The sequence below is a fragment of the Aptenodytes forsteri genome, unplaced genomic scaffold, assembly GCF_000699145.1.
Source record: "Aptenodytes forsteri isolate BGI_AS27 unplaced genomic scaffold, ASM69914v1 Scaffold14, whole genome shotgun sequence".
NCBI lineage: Eukaryota > Metazoa > Chordata > Aves > Sphenisciformes > Spheniscidae > Aptenodytes > Aptenodytes forsteri.
The window spans coordinates 681,432-699,516 of NW_008794457.1; the positions used below are offsets into that span (position 1 = coordinate 681,432).

The 18,085-nt window shown below is 39.1% G+C and overlaps 1 protein-coding gene across 1 annotated transcript in view; it reads left to right on the top strand.

Moving 5' to 3' along the window:
• Nucleotides 1-316: 316 nt before the first annotated feature.
• RSPRY1 (ring finger and SPRY domain containing 1) overlaps nucleotides 317-18,085 on the top strand; it is a 27,323-nt gene continuing 9,554 nt past the window's right edge. Inside the window, exons 1-10 of the mRNA XM_019474991.1 lie at nucleotides 317-502; nucleotides 2,703-3,199; nucleotides 7,286-7,338; nucleotides 9,032-9,144; nucleotides 11,824-11,950; nucleotides 13,431-13,489; nucleotides 13,844-13,910; nucleotides 14,635-14,766; nucleotides 16,066-16,181; nucleotides 16,941-17,084. Coding sequence (XP_019330536.1) covers nucleotides 2,853-3,199; nucleotides 7,286-7,338; nucleotides 9,032-9,144; nucleotides 11,824-11,950; nucleotides 13,431-13,489; nucleotides 13,844-13,910; nucleotides 14,635-14,766; nucleotides 16,066-16,181; nucleotides 16,941-17,084 — 1,158 coding nt within the window. The 5' untranslated portion in view covers nucleotides 317-502; nucleotides 2,703-2,852. The remainder of the gene's footprint in view (nucleotides 503-2,702; nucleotides 3,200-7,285; nucleotides 7,339-9,031; nucleotides 9,145-11,823; nucleotides 11,951-13,430; nucleotides 13,490-13,843; nucleotides 13,911-14,634; nucleotides 14,767-16,065; nucleotides 16,182-16,940; nucleotides 17,085-18,085) is intronic.

Sequence of the window (18,085 nt, forward strand, 5' to 3'; positions counted from 1 at the left end):
GAAAGATTAGTTCTCTTTAGCTGTGCTTTAACAGCAAAACAAACGTGTGGCCTTTGTCTCAGGAGACTGAGCTATTGACTCCTGGGTGAATGCACTAGGAAAGAGCCTATTTGTCTGTTATCGTATGCTTGCTGTTATGCCCGGCTTTAAGTATATCCTGCCAGGTAGGACAAGAGGCTTATCTTGGCCTATCTCGATACTGCTGTTGTGATATTCTTGTTTTGCTCCTTGAATTTTTTTTTCTTCTTAGACAAAGTCTTTAAAAAAAAAAAGTTTCCAAGTGAGTTGTTCTTTCTTTTCCCTCTGTCTTCAGGGACTCTTCAGCGTAGTTCCTAAAAGTGAAAGCAGAGTCAACCGTAAAGACTCACTGCCCACGATAAAGGCTCATAGAGTGCTGCTTTTCCAGATACAACTGCATCTGTGCCCTGAAGAAGTACAGTCCACTTTGGTTACAGCGCTTTGTGAGCAAGCCCAACTGTTCCTGAACCAAACATACTTAAGGGTGAGTTGATCATAATCGCTTGTTTCTAATCATGCTTTAAATTGTCAAACAGAAAAAACTAGGTTTCAATAATCAGTTTTGATCTTGACTTCTGTCTATTTTTGTTTCCTTAGGTAGGTTCTTACTCATGCCTAAAATACAGCTTTTCCCTACTCGTTTTGATGACAGAGTAGATTCACTGTGTTAACGTTTTCTTAAGTTACAGAACAGCTTAACTAAATTCAGATTCTAAATCTGTAACACACTAACAATGCAGTTTTACATTTTTAGTAACATAAAGTTACTAAAGTTAACTAAAGCTAACATAAGTTACTAAAATACTCTTAAATGATCTGGATTCATAAATAGATGCATATTTTTTTCCTTCGAAAGATATGTTTTGCATTTTATATAACTAGCTCTTCTTTAAAAAAAAAAAAAAACAACCAACCAACAACCAACCAAAAACCTCCCAACCTTTTAAAGTCATTTGAACCAATTGTGATCTTACACAATTCCGTTTAAGATCTATGCAATCTGTATTGCCACCCACACATCTACTTTTTACTTGCTGACTGAGAAGATAACAGCTATATTGGCTCACATGGAAGGACTCCTGAGCCTGGTGTCCCACCTCTTGTTGTGGTCAAACTGCTTAGAGAATAAGGCAAGCATGTTGTGATGTGATGTTGTTGTGATGCTGAAACCCTTTTAATGATCTGTGGTTTAGGAATTTCTTGAACCAGAAGTCAAGATCTTGTATTTTTTTGCAATTAATATCCCTTGAGGGATTGCCCCCCCAAGTTAGCCTTCAGTTAATTTCTTAATACTGAACTCTTCATCATGCTAAAAGAAGATAATGTACTTCAAACCTACAGAAGCGTCTGTGAGAGCTTGTTTGCAGTGCTTTTCCAGTGACAGCTGTACATCCAGAGACACGCTCATATGACCAGTGTCTGGCTTCCCAAATAATGTTGGTAGGATCTTGTCCCAGTTGGCAGCCAGCAATTGCACAGTTGCCAGTTGGCTCCGATGGTAGGGAGCCTTTCATATTTGAAAGGTGGCAACTGTCTTTGACTTTCTTTTAATTCTATGATGCTACATGTCTGCTGTTTATAAATAGATTATTTAATAACTGTAGAATAGTAATAACCTGTTACAGGATATTCACCATAATTTCTAGCTTAAATGTTAAACTTGATTCTTAAAAGAATAACATGAGTTTAGTCTTAAAAGTTACTTATTTATTCTGGCATTCTTGAAGTGCATAAGTGGTGAAATGGTGTCTTTTGAAGGGCTTTATTTTAGCTGAGATGTTACATAACGTTCTATAGAAATGTACCCTATGGCTTGAAAAATAACTTGTAACGAGGCAGGGTTTTGAATCCTTTTGCTCTTTCTAGCATTCTCAATTCTGTGATTCCGAGGGACTGCCCTACAATCCCAGTTACTAGTGGGCCTGTATTTGATCCAAACCATTTGAATCAAGAACAAAAGAATGACTGAAACAGTCCTGAATACCCAAAAGGGGAAGAGTGGGTTGACGCTAGGGCCGAACAAGCATACAACCTGCACAGAAAACACCCCTTTCAAAATCCCAGTTAGATTTGTAGGCATTAAAATGGCATCTGTAATTCCTGTTTATTTCAGGGTCAGTACTTTGTGCTTCTTTGGGTGAGAATTCAGTTGATGTAGGCACGTTCCAAAAAGACGTGTTTATGCGCAGATGGGTTAAACACAGAGTTCACTGTTAAATCTATTGTTTGTTGAGATGATATTTTGTAGAGTGAGTCTGGAAATGACACTGAATATTCCTGATGTGAAATGAGAACCTTAAATGTGCAGCCTTAAGTAAAGGCACGGCTTGAGCAGTATGTCTCTATAAGGGGTAAAGAACAAATGAAACTGTTAATACTTACCACTTAAAGTGTGCTAGATTTAAGGACAAAGTTGTTCCTCTGCATCCAAAAACCATGGAAGAACTGAGAAATAATAGGTAGTGTAGAAAGGAATGGTGTGTGGGCGGAAGCTACTTCCCCAGTGAACTTCCTACTCCTCCTCTTCCTTCCTTTCCCCCGTCCCACAATAGACTTCAGGTACAAACCTTATGTTTCCTAGGTGCTTTATTCACCGAGACTGATTCTGTTTACTAAAATAGGAATCCTTCTGTTATTCATTAGGAATAGTAATACTGACTCTTGTTTTGGGTTTGCTTTTTCAGACCTCCTTCTGGATGACCAATGTGTATTATAACTGATTATATCGGAAACTAAGTCTCCAACTTCCCATACATTCCAGCTGGTAGCAACGCTTATAATGCAAAAAAATCACCATTCAGGATCACACAAACATTACTCCTAAAACTTTCTAGATGATTGTAGTTGCTTTGGTTGTGTTCTATGCTAGCAGAAGCCTTTTTCAAGGTTTACTGTTGACTCTAGAGCACCACATTCCCCGCCTACTGGGAGCCTTGGGGACTAGCAATATGGGAAACTCATGTGTTTGCCGTGATGACAGCGGAGCAGAAGACAACGTGGAATCTCAGAGTCGGCAAACAGAGAACAGTAGAGTACACGTACCTGAAGCAAGAAGCCACCCAAGGGACCCTGTCCGTCCACCCAGGAGAGGTCGAGGGCCTCATGAACCAAGAAGGAAAAAACAGAATGTGGATGGGCTAGTACTTGACACACTGGCTGTAATTCGGACGTTAGTAGATAAGTAAGTACCTCCTCAAGGAATAATTCAACATGAATGAAAATGTTCTTGTCTTCTCTCAAACTGTGACTCCATCCTCTCACCGATCTACACCTGACCCTCCCTGAAGCAGCCACGTGTTTCCATCTGGAAGCTTAGGAGAGGAGCACCTTTCCTAGGTAATAGAAGTAGCTCCTGAGTGCCCAGGTACAGACTCTTCCAGGAGCTGAGCAGTATTCTTGCAGTTCCTGTATGGGCCTACACCCAGGTGGGATGAGGAGTGTGCTCAGTATTTCTTACCTGGCATAGATATGCAGTTTAGGAAGCAATGAACACTCCAGAGTTTGGGAACTTCCATCCTAAAAATTGGTTGTTGTGCAAGATTTCTGTTTTCAGGCTGTATTTACTTCTTTGGAAAATGGTTAAGCAAAACCGAGAGCTTTGATCTTTGTTAGCTTGTATAAACAGACTGAGGTTTTCTTTCCAGTTATAAGTCTGACTACTCTTTAAAGACCGTGTGTTGTGGCTGTTCAACTCATGATCCCAGTATTGCATTCCTTGCATGCTCGAAGCATCCATTAAGGGTGTGGGGGATATTTATGGATGCATCTTTTTTTTTTTTTTGGTTTTGTGTTGCTTTCTACAAAGCTTTAAAAGGACCTTAAAAATTATGCGTTAAGTTAGCTCATCACCTTCTGGGTTAGGTGCAGGCTAGGAACTGGAAAGGCCAAAACAGAAGGAAAAACACTATTGTAGCTTCACAGCTGGGGTTTAAGGTGGATGAGGCTCAGGATAAGTGAGCCTTGTTCATATACTTGCCTCTTACTCTGGAATGTGCCTACAGAGGAAGAGTTTGCCTTCCTGTTGTAAAATGCTTTAAATGGAAATATCAGGACATACTTTTTTCCTAAACATTTAAATCTAAGAGGGTTTTTAAACAGGTTTTATTTTGTGGTCTGTCTTCAAATCATTAAGTTAAAATCATGGCAAATTTTTTTTGAAAGTCTCTCCCTAATCTCGCATGCCTTCCCCTTTCCCCTAAGTTCAGCTCCTTAAGCTGCTTCACAACGCTTTTGTGCATAGTTGATCCTGTTCCTGTGGGTCTTGCAATCGGTTTTATAATCTTGTAAGCACTTTCCTATGCTACTGAGGGACAATAAACATAGTTATTTCACTGATCCTGGAGTCCCGTTTCTGACAAATTCCTAAAGCTACTGTATGTGTTTTTCATACAGACTCCAGTCAAATACTTTCTTAGACTCACATAATCACATAGGTTGGAAGGGACCTCTTGACGCTCATCCACTCCAGCCTCCTGCTTAAAACCCAGGTCTAGCGGGAGCAGGTGGCTCAGGGTCTTGCCCAGTCAAGCGTTGAACATCTTCAGAATATAGAGATTCTCCACCTCTTTGGGTCCCTGGTCCGGTGTTTGACCACCCCCATGGTTTAAATAAGCAAATATTTTTAAAAGTTGGAGTTTCCCATGTTCCAACGCACCCCTGTTGCCTCTTGTCCTGTTGCTGTGCACCTCTGAGAAGAGCCTGACTCTGTCCTCTCTGCTCTTTCCCATTACGTAGTTGCAGACAGCAATATGATTTCTCCTCCTTTCCACTACCCACCCTTAAGGATGAACAAACCTATTTCTCTTAGCTTCTGCTTGTATGTTATGTTCTCCAGCCCTCAACCATCTTGGAAGCCCTCTGCTAGACATGTTCCCTTATAGCAATGTCTGTCTTGTCCTGGAGAGCCCAAAAGTGGGCCGTACTGGTATACTGGTTTCCCTTGCTTCATATTAAGGCAGTTGGTAAGACACAGCCAGTTTTATAACACAGCTAAATATTACAAGTTCTTGCAGATAAGACAAAGACCCATGGCTATGAATAATGGAGGGTCTTTTCACGAGGCAAACTATCTAAATGTGTCTGAAAAAAGTTTAAGGAGCCTTTCTGCTAGACTTGAAGCTAATGATAGCCCTTTTTAGATTAATAGGAATGCTCACTTGGAGGAAAAAAAAAATTCATGTCTGGAAATCCTGGTTTTCAGCATAAGTGAGAGACTGTAGGAATAAGTATGCTCCATTATCACCTGTTCCGCCTAGAGCCTGATTTTTCAGTTTTGAAAACACCACAACTGAAGGAAATGGTAGGGAAGCTGACAAATCTCTTTTCACATCAAAAAATGTGCAAGAATAAAGTCAAACTAAAATGCAACCATGTAAACCAAAACTAACAGCAGGTTGGAAATGCGGGCTTCAGTGTGATAATACAGCCTTAAAGAGCGAAAGACAGCGGTCTAAAGAACGGAAGGCAAAACCCTTTTTCTGACAATTTTTTTCAGAACTCTATACTGAAAGTTAATACATGGGAACACTCTGAGATGAATTGTAAATTAAGTTGTTATACTGTGATCTGCAATGAACAGTTGCTTTCCCTGTTTGCTATTTGTTTGGGTTTTCTTGTTGGTTTTTTTTTGTTGTTGTTTTGTTTTATCAAATCTCAAAGTTCAGACCTAAAACATATCTGGCAACTGCTTTTTTTTCCTCTCATATCTAGAGATATCTCCTTTCTAGAAGGAAAGGAGTTAAGTTTCATTTCCTAGCCTCAGAAGGATAAGTACTAATTTTTGCAGTTTATATGAAGTGCTGCTTTGCAAATTAAGACATTAGCAAAATGACTGTTTTGTTTCCAAATGAGGAAGGTGTGTGCTGGAGGGGATGTTTGGAAATTAAGCGGTTAAAATGTCAAATCCATGGGACAGGACTCTCCTTGCTCAGTGCCGTACTGCTAACGCGTACTACCCGTGACAGAATCAGAAGTCTTGCTGATAAAAATGTCATCCTTTTTTATCATAGTATTTACTTGTCCTTATGGTATTTTTTTTTTTTTTCCTTCTTTGAGTCTTTACATCCTTTCTCTTGAGGTAATTCTGCTTGCAGTATCACACTTTTTCCTGCTGGGGAGATTAGTTTCCAGAAGAAAGGCAAAGAGATGCTTGGAGGAAAGAAAAATAATACTATTTGTTTCAAATGTTACAGCAATATAAAAATGGGTTAAACTTCACTTTAGCATTTTCTTGTGGAAACATTTAAGAATGTGTTAATTCTTTGCTAAGAAAAGCACGTATTTACATCGTATATTTTTAGTCAAAACTGACTGATTTTTTTCCTCTTCTAATTAATCCTCCCAGAGTAGGTAGTTTTATTATCTGCATGATTAATCTGTGTTGAAATTTTCTAAAATTCATCTGTATTTCACATTTCCAATTTCATTTCAGAGCTGTATGATAGAAATTGAGTGTGGAACATATCATTCCAAGCCTGGGGTTAGTTTGCAGTGCCTAAGTAGCACTGAATAAAGCATTTAGGACATGCTGCTGCATAAGCTTTTTCTGGACCTGGAAGTCCTGAATAGGATTTTGAGATCTTGCTTTAAGTACTTTCAATGGCAGTGCCTGTTCAGATAAACAGACCTGGCCAGAGCTTCTTGTCCCTGCTCCAGCAAACCAGACTGAGGAACTGATCTAACTGGACTTTCTATGTTTTTCATATTGGAAAGGGAATTGGGTTAAATATCTTCTGTTAAACTGCCTTAACTATTTCTTGCAGCTCTTGTCAATAAGTTTGAAGTCTATGATGCTGTTAGGTGGCTTGCCTTTAAGTTTTGTGGTTTGTTTTGGTTTTTTTTTTAAATATTTATATATTTAGTAGAGAATTTCTGGGAAAACATCATGTTTAAGCTATGTCCCTTGTGCCCCACTCTTGGTTCACTTCATGACCCCTGACATACAGTCTCTTGTTATGTACTCCGAGGAACCCTGCTGATGAATAGCACTAAGCCTAAGCATTATGTTCAGCTTTTAGACATGCAGATATGGATCACCATTTCATTTATCAGCTAGTGCAGATAGGCAGATGTTGACTTTGAGCCAGAGGAAGGCTCAGATCCCATCTGTGTTTCAGATGTGAAAATGGCATTAGCAGTCTGCAGCCTACGTAACTTCCTTTTGTTAAATACTTACTGGATTCATTTTCTGTCTGTGTATTACCATTTTATTCGGTGTATTATGTTGATGATTGTGCATAAATTTTGACCTGTGTAATATCTCTTTCAGTGACCAGGAGCCTCCTTATTCAATGATCACGTTGCATGAAATGGCAGAAACAGGTATCAAGGCACTGTGTTGGGCATTTCAGTTGTGACTCCAAAGCAAAAAAAACCCCCGCTGCTTTTCTTTGCGAAGGAAAATACATGCTAGCAGTCTGTGTTATGACTTGCTGTAGCTCTAGGGATGTGGGATCCAAAACACAGTTCTGCCCTTCAGAAGCTTCACTGAGCTCATTGCATTTGCCTGAGTTTTTTTGAACTCCATTAAACTTCCCACGTGAACTCTCAGAAGCAGCCAACGGATGGCCTGAAACACATTGTAATGGCATTAAACCGTAAGCCACAAAGAATGTCTGTTTGCAGTAAGGCAGAAACAACCCATATATGTATGTAGACATGGTTTAAACCCACGTGCTCCAGTGTTGGCAAATAGTACGTAATTTTTGTTTTGGGTTTTGCTGTCCTTAGACCTCTGCTTTATTGATGTGGTTGTTCCAGCCCTGTCCCTAAGTACTCCTGCAAGATGAGCCGTGTTTGTGCAAGGGCTGTTTTATCTTTGTTACAGTAGGAGAAGTTCTCCCAGCTCAAGACCTCCACCAAATTTCTGGCTTAGGTGAATTTTTGTCTCTCTTAGTAGAGTTGGTACTGGTCTTAGGAAATGTATTTCTATATCAAAATAAATTAACCTGATTAGACATTACAGCAATTCAGTAAAATGTTTTTCAGGGAAATGTGCTAACAAAACTCAAACCCCAATGTGTTACTTATATTTACTTGTCATTGTTGAAGGGAGCACTAAGTCTCTTCAGCCTCACTCGCTTGTATGCAGATACAGGCTCTACCTTTATTGTCGCTTCTAAGGGAACTACTTTCTTGTAAATCCAAATCTATTTACTTTATTAGTAGCTTAACATCTTATATGCGGATTGTTGTTTGCTTGCGAGTAGAAGCCCTTCTCTACTCATTAAACAGTGAGAGCTGTTCCTTATGAAAGGAAATTTTCTGTAGACCACCAGGCATGGGACAAGCTAATGCAGTTCCTCTGAGGCCCATGTTACTTGAGGGAGTTCAAGAGTGCTCTGATTCTGGCTAGAAGAAATATTTCTTCAGTGTCATCGTGGATGCAGCATTTAACACTTAAGAGTTGACATTGGGCACTGAACTCTTGAGTATCACACTGGAACAAAGTGCTTGTCCGTACTGGTCATGAGTGTGTTCCTTCCTAATACTAGTGGGAACTAGAGAATGCTCTGGCCTGGGAGTTCAAGAAGAGTGCTCTGATTCTGGCTAGAAGAAATATTTCTTCAGTGTCATCGTGGATGCAGCATTTAACACTTAAGAGTTGACATTGGGCACTGAACTCTTGAGTATCACACTGGAACAAAGTGCTTGTCCGTACTGGTCATGAGTGTGTTCCTTCCTAATACTAGTGGGAACTAGAGAATGCTCTGGCCTGGGCGAGGCTGTTCTCCAGCTTTTTCTCTCTTCGTTCTCCTCTGAACAACAGAGGTGTTCACTGTTACCCAAGCTGCTGTAAACTCTTTTTTTTTCTCCTTGAATTTAAACTTCTAAACTATTGCAAACTAAGACGGTGATGTAAAAAGTAAACTGTTGGGTTTTTTCCTTTTTCCTAGTGTCTGTAAACTCGCTGGGTAATTTTGAGGATTTTTCAATTTACATTTATGGATGTATTTTGAACACTTCAGAATCGCAGTGTTAATTCTGAGCGTTACTTCTGTTTTGTGGTTGACAGATGAAGGCTGGTTGGAAGTTGTCCAGTCTTTAATTAGAGTTATTCCATTAGAAGATCCCCTTGGACCAGCTGTTATAACGCTACTACTTGATGAATGTCCACTGCCAACAAAAGTGAGTCTAAAGCGTATGTATTTCTGTGGCTGAATTTCAGTTACTCGTGGTCGCCACACCCATGATAGCTTCTGGGTGGGTTTCACCAGTGATGCAAGACTGTTAGCTGTTCAGAAAATGGGTGTAACTTGCAACTCTGAGTAATTTGTGGTGGCTTGGTATCTAATTGCTACTTAATGCTAGAAGCACTGTAGGGGGGGAAAAAAAAAAGATAAATCTGGTCTATGGGGAAGAACAAGAGGCCTTTGGTCTTTAGCTGCTTTTCTTGCTGTCCTCCCCTGCCATGTGGTACATGCATGCTGTGCAGTGAGGGTGTACAGATGCTACAAAAGCAGTACAAGTTCCGCTGTTTTGTTCTCAAGTTCTGAAAGCTGCGCATTTACAAGTCACTATTGAATTTGTTCCTGCCCTGCACGTAAGGAATGCAACACAAGTGGGTGTGGTAAGTTAAACAAATGACATTTTTTTAACTACAAAATATCTAGATGCAGTTTTGGCAAACTTGAATACTTATTTTTTTTTACTGACCACTAATCTGGTTTTTGGGTGGAAAGATGACCTGAGGTGTTCACACTGCGTTGGTGCGGGTGTTCTAGTGAGAGCCTCAAGTGCTTCAAGATGCTAACCATTGTTGAATCCCTTTAAACGTGATGATTGTACAGAGAACTTGTCTGTCTTCAAATGCTTGTCATGATCTCATTTCATCAGAAATTGATGACGACATCACTGCAGCTTTCATTTATCAATCTACTTCTTATGCTGCCAATTTTAGTTTTCAGTTTGCATTCTTAGGGATATAAAAAGCTGGTAGCTTCTTGTCTTACATAAATGTGTGAGTGGCTGGAGAGCTAGTCAAGCTCTCCGACTACCTGAAGTGAGGGTTTTTTTCCTCTAGGCTGTTGATTAAAGTAATCTGAGACTTTTGAACAAGTTAAATGTTGTGCAGACTGTCACATAGACTGCAAAATGATATTGAAAACAAAGCTATGACTAGAAATTTTGCCTGCTTTGAAAAAGAAATCAGGAAATGGAGACCACTGTGAATGCACCATATGAAGAGTGATTCTGTATTTTTTGTTCGGCTATACAATGTACTTGGCAATCAAATTATTTGTTTTTCAAAAGCCACGCTACTCTTATTTAGGTACTTTAATTTTAAGGAGTTAGCTATGAAATAGTTGACCTTAACAAGACAAAAGGAATAAGATGCCTGTTTCTGGGGTGCACAGAGGGGGTTTTTCCTATGCAATCTCTTTACGGCACAAGGAGCTGCAGTTGTGGGATCTGCTGGTCACATGCAGCCTAGTAAAGTGTTTGCTGCTGTTCATTTTCTTTCCATTCAGGGTAAGTTTAAGTTTTTGGTCTTAAGGGTTTTAAGTCTGGAGAACAGCAGCAGGCTGTATTTCATTTTCTGTTATTGTAGGCTATAAAGTCCATAAAGTTAAAATGGCAGTGCAGTAAACTGTTTATTCTATAAAGTCTTTAACTCAGAATAGTTGTTCTCTGTGACTGTTCTAATAATGGCTAAAAGCAGTATCAGAGTATGTCAGGAGTCTAATTTTAGTGAGGCTTTTCCATCCCAAGTCTGTGGCTCAGTCATCCTTTCTTCTTTCTCTATTCTTTCCACTTAGCGTCAGTCCTGTTCATCAGTTCTGTGTTTGTGGCTTTTCTTTTGGGAACATAACTGCTTTTCAGTGTTATCTCTGTACAAACCTCAGACTCTAGCGCAGTAAACTGATTTCAGTGTGGCTCAGAACACAATTCAAAAAAACATATATTCAACTTGAGCGGTACTCATTTTTTCTCCAAATGGCCTGCTGATGACTTCAATATGAGGAGTTATTCTATTTTAATTAGATCCTAGCCTGAGATTATGCAGTTTCAATCTGAATCAGCTGAAACTGTCATGAAGTCTGGAAATCTGAGGGGGATTTTGAACTTTGTGGGCTGGGGTTCTCCCTGTGGGATAACTTGTTCTGGCTCTAGATTAACCCTTAACTACTCTCAAAATGGAGGGTATGCTCTAGATCTATCTTGAATCTTATCCATACCATACTGCCTGAATGAAGCAAGTCAAAGCATGGCATTTTAGGTTTATTATCCTCACTGGTTACTTCCTAAACTACTGTGACTACAGAAGGCTATTTATGCTCTCAAGAATACCATTTATGATGTCCTGTAAAGCTGACAGCATCCTAAATTTACGATGGGGATGTAGGCTCTTTTTTTTGGGGCATGTCTCTCTATTCCTGAATTCGTAAGTCTAAACCAGCCCTTTTCTTTTGGAAAGGGTGTGAGTTTTAGGACACTCGAAACAGATTAGATGGCAGTAGTGCCATATGTGCTGATTGGTATTGTTTGCCTTTGTCTACCATTCTAGTTCCTATTGCTATAGGTAGCTCACTTCTGCGTGTCCAGAAGTGTCCCGAGTTGTTGATCACAACAATGATCAACAACCTGGTGGCAATTTTAAAGTTACAACTCTTGGGTATGTTGAACTTCTCTTCCCATCTGTTCTTTATTATCATCTTATCTTAGAAGATAACCATCCCATGCTGTCTGTAATATGATGCTGACTTTAGTAATATAATGTAAAAATAATTTTTTGTACTATATTGAGTTGGGGGAAAACTCTATCTGTCAGCAATGTTGAAGAGATTTCTGATTTTTCTTTTTCAGGATGCATTACAAAAGCTAACTGAAATATTAAATTTAAGTGGAGCTGCTGCTTGCCAGGATGCTTGTCACCCTGCCAAACACCGGAATACAACTGCAGTACTGGGCTGCTTAGCAGAGAAGTTAGCAGGTAAAGCTGTGGGATTCTTCTGAAAGTTTGCATTTGGCTCGCTGAAGCACCTTCTGCTTTAGCACCCACGTTGCAGACTAGTTCAGAAATGTTTTCTTAGAACTGAATAATGTTCTGCATCAAGGGAAGACCTTGTGTGACAGGTGTGACAAGAGTCTACTGCTTGATTAAAATGTTGAACAGTCACTAGCTTGGGTCTGGATGAGCCGTTCACAATCCCAGATACTTAAAAAGACCAGATCCTTCCGATGCGTGGTTAGTGATTGTGGATCAGTGTTTGTTTATGGTATATTGCCTTAGCACTGCTAATCAGTCTTTTCTGTAGACCTGCTCTGGCTGTGTGTGAATCACTGAGAACACGTCATTCTTTAGCCAGGAGGCAGGAGTATCAAATTAGTAGTCTTGGAGGCTGTATAGAAACAAAAGAGAAAGATGCTCTTTCCGCTAAACATGTATTGTTCTATTGTAGTTAGCGGAAAAGATTCTCTCTTCTGTGTTACTTAAAAGAAAATTGCTGGGATTCTATTTTAAGGTGACTTTTCATATAGAACTTTTTATTCCTTGTCATTTCTAGTACTCTGCTGGAAACTGATGATTAAGTTTCCTTCCTGCTGATGGTTGGTTTTGTACCTAGTTTTTTGCTCCTTTTTCTGAAAGCAGACAGGAAAAGGAGGAAAAAGTGGTTGTCCGGTATCACCTAATGGTTATTAAAAAATAATTTCAATATTTCTGTCAAAAAAAGTAAAGAACAAGGACAGGAAGCATTTTTGTACTAAATACATTTACCCTGTTACAGTCTCTCATTTTGACTTAGTATATCTACTTTCGCCTTAGGGGTCACGGAACAGTTCTCGTTCTGTCGGCTCAGGCAGCAAATACGTTAATGCTGTGTTGGAACCCATTGCAATGCATTAGAGTTCATGGATGCCAGAGTTTGATTCCCTTGTATCTCTCCCTTGATTAAGCAGGCAGTATTTCAGGGCTTTTTTTTTTTTTTTTTTTTTATTTTGTGTTTTTTTTTTGCTATGGTGCTGCTGCAAATTGTATAATTAACTATCAAGTAGGCTATATTAGATGCTCAGTTTTGCTTATTTTGGGCTCCTGATAAATGGAGCTGGTCTTTATACTTTGATTCTGGAAGTAAAGAGGAGCCAGTCTCTTTTCAAAAGTAATGAGCATGAAAATGCTAAGCAGAGGCTGGTGGCATCTTACTTCAAAATCTCAGAAGTGTGGCTAGAACTCTGTACCCATTTACAGCAGGTAAACTGAATATGTTTGGAATTTGCCAGTAACTGTGTAATTATTAAATGTATAGCAAATATTTGACTGGGAACAATGATAATTGTTCTATAGTATAGTCCTGCCTTGCTGCAAAGTTCTTGGATGTTCTTTAATTTGTTGCCTTGTGTTTAAAAGATCTGTGCAATGATGAGTATATGGTAGTTCCCATGGATTAATTTAATTTTTAATGTTGTTGTAGGTCCTGCAAGTATAGGCTTACTCAGCCCAGGCATATTGGAATATTTACTTCACAGCTTGGTAAGTGTCTTTGATCTTTTTGTATGTATCCCTACATAGCAATTATAATGCAACTTATTTTTTTTATTATTGTGAAAAGTTAGGGTCATGTTTGGTAAATACTAGTAACGTATGTTATAGGAAGCTGAGATTCCAGAGAGTCTGTGGGATCTCCATCCTTGGAGATAATTAGAAGTCAATAGGACAAGGCACTGAGCAGCCTGATCTACTCGAACCAGCTCTCCACAGGAGGGTGGACTAGAGGAGCTTTGGAGGTCCCTTTCAACCTAAAGCATTCTGTGACAGACTAACAGCTTTTCCTATCCGTCTGTCCTGGGTATTTATTAAATAACTTTTCTTACTGCCCATGTTTAGAACTTCCAGTCCCATCCGACAGTGATGCTTTTTGCACTAATAGCACTGGAGAAGTTTGCACAAACAAGTAAGTATCAGCCTGATACTGCTCTTAACAGTCATACTATGGCTTCTGCTGCATGATTGTCACTTGCTTCATCTGATAACACTGGTGAGCATGAGAGAGACTGGATTGGTGGAAACACAAATATAGAAGAGAAATGTTTGTCCGCTCATAGGTAAGAAGTAGTATTTATTGCTTTAGTGATATCCCTCTACCCCTTAAAACCCTTGAGATACTTGTTGAATACTTAGTGCAGTCCTTCCCAGTTAGAAATTGCTGTAGAAGGACTTATGACATGAGGCCTTTGTCACTGAAATAAATCTGTATTAGAGATGGAGAACAGCTATGATTGGGTGTTTGCAGGCAGGAAAAAAGATTTATTGCTTTAATGACACCCCCACCCATGAACCCTTAAGAGATTTGCTGAAACTCAGTCCTCCTCAGCTTAGAAATTGCTACATAAAGACTTACGACATGAGACCTTTGTTACTTGAAAAGAAATAAATCTGTATTAGAGAGTTGGAGAACAGCCGTGATCTAATAGTCTCTTGATGATGCAGCTCCATGCTTAGAAGTGGTATATCTGAGTGCTAAGTTAATTTCACGTCTGCTTGGGGAAAGAATTTCATGCTGTTCGTAATACTGAGGTTTAAAGATGGGGAGGGGTTCTACTGCATTTGTAGAATGTTGCTATTTTTAACTTATCCCTAGTTTCTAGCAATTACTCTTTTTTACTCTTAAATTGCAGGTGAAAATAAAATGACAGTTTCTGAATCGTGCATTAGCGACCAACTGATCTTGCTAGAGAAATGGACAGATAATCCAGACTATTTAAAACGCCAGGTTGGATTCTGTGCCCAGTGGAGTTTAGACAATCTGTGTAGGTATAACAAAGGGATGCATTCATTTAATATTAATCACTTCTCCAAAAAGATGGAGGACTACTTTGTGTTTGTTTTGTATAAGCACTTATTGTAAACATACCTGACTGCATTTGTAATCACTCTCCTTCAGAAAAAAAAAAAACAGGGGCAAATAAATCCAGTGTAATTGCATGGAAAGGAAATTTTGGCAAGGAAAATGTTTGTGAAAGGAAGTGGTTTGTACTCTGCCAGTTGAAGCTGCAATGAAAATTCTTCTTTGCACCGTATTTCCTGTAACCCACGCTTCAGCAGACGTGCTGAGTAGCTAAATAGTGCAGCTCTGTCTCTCTGGAACAGCTGGATTACTGACATATCCTGGTGACAGTCACTACTGTGATCATACTCCAGCAGTGCACAGTCTCAAAGAATTATTAAAGACTTTTTAAAGTAAAGATATGGTCTTGTGATCAAAAGTGAGAAGTGTTTGTCAAAGCACTTTGCTAGATCTATCCTTTTGGATGACTAACAATCATCAAAATCGCTTGTTCAGTTGTGATTTCAAGGGTGAAGCAACTCTAAGGACCTTGTAGTTTCTAATGCCTTTTAGATAAATTTGGGTAAAAGGCCTTGTTGGGCTTTATGGGGCTTTAGCCAGCTTATGGAAGGCCAATGTCAGTTGTGTTTAGTAAACGTCTAACATCTGTGTAAGTGTTGTAGCAAGTTTGGGCTATCTGAAGGGTCCTAAGATAAGATTTCTGATTTGTAAATTAACATGCATGTGTCAGCAATTTGACACCTGGCAAGAGAAATGCTTCTGATCCTTCCATGTGAAAAGGGGATGCAGGGAGAAAGAGCTGCTTTAGCTCAGTTCAAGTTCATCTCCTACCTGAAAATGAGAGGGTAAAAAACTTTAAATCCTTGTTTTACCCTTCCACTTCTTCCCCATCCCCAAAATCTTTTCCACTGTGATGAATCAGAAAAACTCTGCCAACTGAATATACAATACAATGGTAAATCCTGAAACAGTGGCATCGTGGTATGAACTTGGATGCCTTAAATCTGCCTGTGGGTTTCCTGAAAGTAGTAATTAGATTGTAGGAGCTCTAGTCAGAGGTATAGGTCGTGTTCTCACGTTTAGAGGATATCTAACACACGGTGTATTGGAAGTGATGCTGTTTTCATGCAGGCAAAATATCAATATTTCATTCAGTTATGCCAAAAATTAACTGGATCCTAGAGAGATTGCTTGCCACTGTGTGAAACATTTAAAATGAGGATTTGCTGCAGCAGTGATTAAAACTAGTTTTATTTTGCAGTTTTAAAAGAAGGCAGGCAGTTTACATATGAGAAGGTTGACTTGACCAACATTAGGGCTATGCTGAACAGTAACGATGTCAGTGAATATCTGAAGATCTCGCCACATGGATTAGAGGTAGGATGTCACTTCATGATTTCCGCCTAAGGAGGAGTCTGAAGGAAAAGACGGGTTTTAACTATTTTTGTTTGCTACTTGCTCCTGTGATTTCCTAGAATGAATCAAAGTTCTCTGCCAGCTTTGTATAGAAAACTTGCTTTGTCAGAGGGTTGTAACATCGCTACACTGATCTCAATTGTAGAAAAGTTCATGGTAAAGTAACACCTGTATCTGTGCCCCAAAACCTCAGAAAAGTGAGGAGGATTCTTAAGTCAGCTGGCTTTTCGCTTACTTTGTCTGAAATTGTTCACAAAGTATAATTCCTATTGTTTGTCCTGTCTAGTCTTGAAAAGCCCATAGCAGTAGGATTTTTGTCTCAGCCGTATGGTTTTTTCCTTCCTCTGTTACTGTTTTAATTCATGTAACGTGGAACACCTCTCCGTCCTTCGTACCAGGAGTCAGCTAACAGCCGATGACTTAGGTCTTCCTGTCCTGGTTGTCTTAGTCTTTAAATCTTTAAATTGACTCTGTCAACACTCTATGTTTTGTTACTGTGTTTTTTCTTTTCCTGTGGCTTACCACTGAACAATTTTCTGTCTTGCTTACTTGCTAGTTCGGGTGACAATTATTGCTATAAAGAGAGGTCACTTTCTGTCTGAAGTGCCTCTAAAATTATGCTGGTGTATTCTTATATGCAAGAAACTTTATCCAGGGAAGAAAGGGGCTTGTTTGAATGCTAATTTTGTAGAAACTTAACTTTTGGGTTGGTTTTGGTAGGCTCGATGCGATGCCTCATCCTTTGAAAGCGTTAGATGTACGTTCTGTGTCGATTCTGGAGTTTGGTACTATGAAGTTACAGTCATTACTTCGGGAGTGATGCAGATAGGATGGGCTACCAAAGACAGCAAATTTCTCAATCATGTGAGTACATGTAATGTCATCTATGATGATGTAACTTCAGTATTTTTCTACTTACAACACCTATGAAAATAGCTCTGGTTATTCTGTGGTAGTAACTGAGCATTTGCGTGTTTCCTTCAATTTTTCTGTACTTTCATGAAGCTATTTTTGCTGAAGTTAGAGGTACAAGAAAAGGCTATATTGTCATTGCTACAGACTGACGCTGTTCACACAAGTAATGCGTAGCTGCTAGCAGTGACAGCTTGTAATCTGCTTGCTCTTGTCTGGAAGCTACAGGGAAATGGCTTATTTCTTGTGGCTTAGTCTCTTCTTGGAAATTCTTTAGATAACAGCGGTGGTTACTGTTTTTGTGAAGTAAACGTTTGCTCACTAGGAACTAGCAGATTATCATGCATTCACTTTTACACAGGTCACAAAGCAGCCATTTGATTACCCTCTTAAACATACTTTCATATTAAATTAATTTTCACAAGGGAAATAACTATTTAAATCGACTCTGGGATAACACAGTATCATTGAATCTGCTGGTAGCAGTAATATGGTATGGTTTGGGTATGTGATGGCTTTTTAATTAAAAACAAGGATTACAAAAAGATTTAACCATCTACCTTCTTGCCTTTATTCTGATAATACAGAATAAATACTGTCTTATTTTATAGTTTGCTTTGTTCTCCCTCTCATCCAGATAACTTAGTGTGTTAGTCTTAATTCTAAGTATTCTTCCTACTATTTTACTCTTAAAATTATGTACTTACTAGCATTGAAGCACAATGTGCCATGTGCACATGAAGTCCAAACCTATAGTCAAAGAATAATCTCAAATGTTGTTCTTAAATCTTCATGGTAACCGTACGGCTGTTGTAAACTCAGTATGCTGTAGCATATTTGCTTCAGTATTTCCATAATACTAAGAAAGCATAATGATTACTACCCAAAAAACTTCTCTGCTTCAGTCTAGGACTCTTCAAGTTATCAGCCTTCCAAACTTCCATTAAAGTTCC